Source organism: Echinops telfairi, unplaced genomic scaffold, assembly GCF_000313985.2.
Source record: "Echinops telfairi isolate 266 unplaced genomic scaffold, ASM31398v2 ScPeMD7_655;HRSCAF=1070, whole genome shotgun sequence".
NCBI lineage: Eukaryota > Metazoa > Chordata > Mammalia > Afrosoricida > Tenrecidae > Echinops > Echinops telfairi.
Window position 1 is genome coordinate 22,828,207 of NW_022104553.1, and position 4,222 is coordinate 22,832,428.

A 4,222-nucleotide genomic window follows, 5' to 3' on the forward strand; every position below is an offset into this window, starting at 1 on the left:
AAAGGATCTAGGGCTTTGGCATCAGGCCGCTCCGGGTTGCATCCGGCTCTGCCACTTCCATCAGGGCAGTCGGAGACCACAGCTCTCTCTCATTTGGGAAGCAGGAGGCACCCAGCAGCCAAGGAGGAGAGAAGGGATGGGCATGGGCCAGCAGGCCTCCTAAGGATCACTCCAGCAACTGCAGGGTTAACACCTGGCCCGGTGGTGGAGGGACCTCCAGGACATCCCCTTCTCCCCTTCTCTCTCTCTCCCCCCATAGGGCTTTCAGAGCAATAGGTATTGCTAGGCCATCTCCCAAGGCGCCTCTGAGTGGGTTCAAACCCCCAGCCTCTTAGCCTCTGAGCTTTTTCACCACCCAATCTCCTCCCAACAAGCCCTGATGGTGTAGTGGATCCGTCTCGGACCGAGTTCAAAACCACCAGCCACTTCACAAGAGGAAAATGAGCCTTTCGACTCAACTCCCATCAGGAATGGGCTGCAGTCCAGAAATCCAGCCCGGATGCGTGATGGGGTGGCTACGGGCAGGCATCGACTCAAAGCTGTGACTCGCCTTCTTCCCAGCCTTTTCTTTCCAGCCTCCGACCTGGTCTAAGGTGTGGCAGGTGGGCCGTGTGTTCTGGGCACCGCCTGAAGGGGGCGGCTGCGAGCAGTGTGCACAGCCTGCTGTGTGTGACCAGTCGCCAAGTTCAAACCTTTCCCAGCTGCAACGGCGGGGTTGGGGCTGGCTTAATTCCTTGCTTCCAGCTGCCTGCCAGGCCCCCGGGCCCGGCTTGAAATGAGCCCAGCTGGCATAGCGGCTTCAGCCTCAGACTGCTAGCCCCCCAGCTGCTCTGAGAGACACAGATGCGGCTTCAGGAAAGGGCTAGAGACCCTGCGGGGCCGTTCTCTTGAGAACTCCCACCGAATGGCTGATCTGAAACCAATGGCAGTGGGTTGGGTTTGGAAGGTATGAGGGGGTTGGGTAGTGTGTGTGGTATCCTCAGCCCCTGGTGGGCTGTGGGCGTGTAATCCAACAACACCCTGTGCGTCAGGCTCAGCACCCAGGGGTTCCTCCCCAGTAGGCCCGCACCCACCAGCTGGCCCTACCGGTGTGGACACGCCAGACCCAAGGTCAGCCTCGGGTCAGAGGGCCAGGCCTGGCTATGTCCAGTGCTCACAACACCTCTCTTTGCTTGCCCTCAGCAACCCTGGAACTAAGGTCCTTCTCCCAAGAGGCTAGAACTGAAAGGACCCGGGGCCGGGGGTCCCAAGTTCTGCCAGCCGAGACCAGTGGCCGCTCCATCTGCCCAGGAGAGAGAAGAGGGCAGGGTCTTACTGACCAGCACCCACTCCTTGCCCTGGGGCCCAAGGCTCCTCACCAGCCACTGAAAGGAGGGGATTTCTGCTTCTCATGGAAACAATAGCCTGGAGTTGTCCCTCCGGCCTCCGGTCTCCCAGGTGGACCCAGCTGGCCTCAGCAGACCCTGAGCCGCCCACAGCCCCCAGCACAGCATGCCCTCCCTGCTCACCTCCACCTGTTCACGACTCCAGGGTCAGGACCCCATTCTGCCGCCTGGGAAACAGGCCCAGGGAGGGCCTGGTCCTGGCCCCGGGACTGGTGCCCGGCATGGGTGGAGTCCCTTCTGGAGCTGACCAGCCTCTGGGACTCTGGCGGCGGGTCCCCAGCGCCCCTCCCCTGGGGCCTTGTCTGTGCACTCAGAAGGGGGAACGGAACTGTGGCTCAGGCACGCCCCCACCGTCAGACTCGGGATGGGGTGCAGAACCTCCTCCCTCCCCTGACCTGGCGGAACAGCTTAACGTTGCCATTTAAAGGACTCGGGGCTTAGGGTTTGTCAAAGTCACTGGCTAATCTGGGGCTGGGCAGCGGCGCCCTGCAGCCCCTACACACAGCCCCCCCCTTCCTGGGAGTGCCCAGACGGGTCCCCAACTCCTTGCACGGGGGAGGGGTGGGCAACCACAGGGACTGAGAGGAAGGGCTGATGGGGGCCGACTCCCCAGAGATGGGGGTCCACAGAGCAGAGGCCAAGAAAGAGGGGATCAAGATCGCAGGGGGGAAAGACTCAGAGTGGGGGGAAGGCAAATTCAGAGATGGGGGAGGGCAAAGATCTGGTGGGGGTAACTGACAGGGGGTGCTGGTGGGGAGGTCTGTGCTGAGACCAGGGATGGGGCCCCCAGAGAAGTGGGGGTTGGAGTGGAGATCCAGAGAGAGACCCAGAAACAGAGACTGGGGAGGAGAATCATGTGGAGACCAGAGGTGGGGTGGGGACAGAGACCCTGAGAGGTGGGGGACAGAAAGCTGGAGGGCGGACCCAGAAGGGACATAGATGCAGACAAAGTAGGGAATGGGGGTGGGGGGGTCAGAGACCCAGAGAGAGAGGGGACAGAGGTCCAATCAGGGGCACAGAGCAGAGTGGCTACCTGAGAGCTCTTGGGGAAAAATGGAGACCTCAGGGCAGGTGGGTGGGGAGAGGGGCTTTGGCAGGGCTGGGTCTGCATCCCTAACGTGTCTAGATGTCCTGGGAGGACAGTGGCCAGAGCTGGGGAAGCCGGGGTGGTGTGTGTGTGTGTGGGGACGGGACAGAAAGGGAACAGCTCACCCAGGACCCCTGCCGGGCTCGGCACGTACCTGGTGGGGCGGCCCACACCCATGCCTCCTTGGCTGAGGCTCCTCCGCTGGGGTGGAGGGAGGGCCTTCCCTGGGTGCCGGGGGCCAAGCACCTGACCACGGCGTCTACAGGCGGATCAGAGGCCTGGACGCAGGGGGATGGGGGTGGGGCCAGCTCAGAGCCGCAGAGGGGGAGCCAGGGAGGCCAGCCAGGCCTGGTGCTGGGCTGCAGCCCAGGAGGGCCAGCAGGAGATGGCAGCAGGGACAGGGAGGGCAGGGACAGTGGGGGACAGGGAGAGAGCCGGCAGGCTGGGAGGGAAGGAGGGGAATGATGACAGAGGATAACAATGGGGAGGGGGAAGGGGCCTGGTGGCGCAGTGGTTAAGCACTTGGCCCCAACTCTGCGGCTGCCAGTTTGACCCCACCAGCTGCCCCAAGGAGCGTGAGCCTGGAAGCCTGGCCCGTGAGACCAGTCTTGGGACCCCCCCCACGGGGCGGCGGCACCCTTTCCTATGGGCTTGATGGCCCTCCAGGGGTGGGGCGTCCAACAGGTGGGGGCAGCCCTGATGCCACTGAGGGAGGCCGAACTGACTGATGACAGGTGGAGGGTGGGACTGAGCTGGGCAGGACTGGGCCACACCCCCTCCTCACCACGGTTGCATTGGGACAAATCAGGGTCACACACGGCACAGCTGTTGCCCCACCGGGTCCTTTACTGTTCCTCAGGGACCCCCTAGCGGGGAGCCCAGCTGGGACCAGTCGGAGGTCAAGCTCAGTTCTGCCCGAGACCCCCTCTCCCACTTGGTCAGGCTCTGGCAGAGCCAGCACGTCCGGAGGAGGCCAGCGGCCCAAACGTAGGACCCTGGGCCCAGAGGGCAGAGGGTCGGGCAAGACGTGACAGCTGACCAGAGCGCCATGGGCCAGGTCAAATGTTCTGCTGAGACGGGTCTCTGGGTGAAACTGGGTCGGGTCGGAAGGCAACAGGTCACATAAGTCCCCCCAGGGACCAGGACGTCAGGGAGATCACGGTGGTGGCTGAGCATGGTCCCCCGTCCGTCTCAGACACTGATGGTGCGGAAGACGGTGAAGCCGGACAGAGCTGTGCTGACCAGCAGCCCCGGGCACTGCGGGTGCCAGTGCAGCTCCTTCAGCTCCGTCTCGCCCTGATGCACAAACAGGAGCTGCTGCGGGAGCCCCTCCAGCCCGGCCCCGGCCTCGCTCTCGGCCTCCCCGTCCCGCTCCACGGCCAGGTCCCACTGCGTGATCTGGTCGTCGGCCCCAGCTGCGGCAAAGACCCCGGCGTCCTGGGGGTGCCACTCCACAGAGGTGATGGGGGCCGCGTGCTGCTTGAAGGTGGCCACTGGGGAGCCGGCCTGCAGGGGGAGGGCAGGTGGAAGGGGGAGGGATGGCTGGGCACCCAGGCAGAACCCCCTGTCCCTCTCCCAATGAAGGGTGGTATGTGTGTCCCAACAGTGTGAGATCACAGCTCATCCCGAATTAAGGCTACTGTCCCGAGGGCTGCTGGGAATGCTGGCTACCCTGAAGAGGAAGGGAAGGAGGGGAGACCAGGTGGCCTGGTCCGGCAGCTTCCACTCTTTCCCCGCCCGGAACCAACCA

General features: G+C 63.9%; 2 protein-coding genes across 2 annotated transcripts in view; both read right to left on the reverse strand.

Moving 5' to 3' along the window:
• KCNJ14 (potassium inwardly rectifying channel subfamily J member 14) overlaps positions 1-2,684 on the reverse strand; it is a 14,997-nt gene extending 12,313 nt beyond the window's left edge. Inside the window, exon 1 of the mRNA XM_004710636.3 lies at positions 2,627-2,684. The gene's annotated coding sequence lies outside the window, so the exon portion shown is untranslated. The remainder of the gene's footprint in view (positions 1-2,626) is intronic.
• Positions 2,685-3,298: 614 nt separating this feature from the next.
• The window catches only part of GRWD1 (glutamate rich WD repeat containing 1), a 7,474-nt gene continuing 6,550 nt past the window's right edge, over positions 3,299-4,222 (reverse strand). The window contains exon 7 of the mRNA XM_004710412.2: positions 3,299-3,978. Within this exon, the coding sequence (XP_004710469.1) occupies positions 3,664-3,978 (315 nt within the window). The 3' untranslated portion in view covers positions 3,299-3,663. The remainder of the gene's footprint in view (positions 3,979-4,222) is intronic.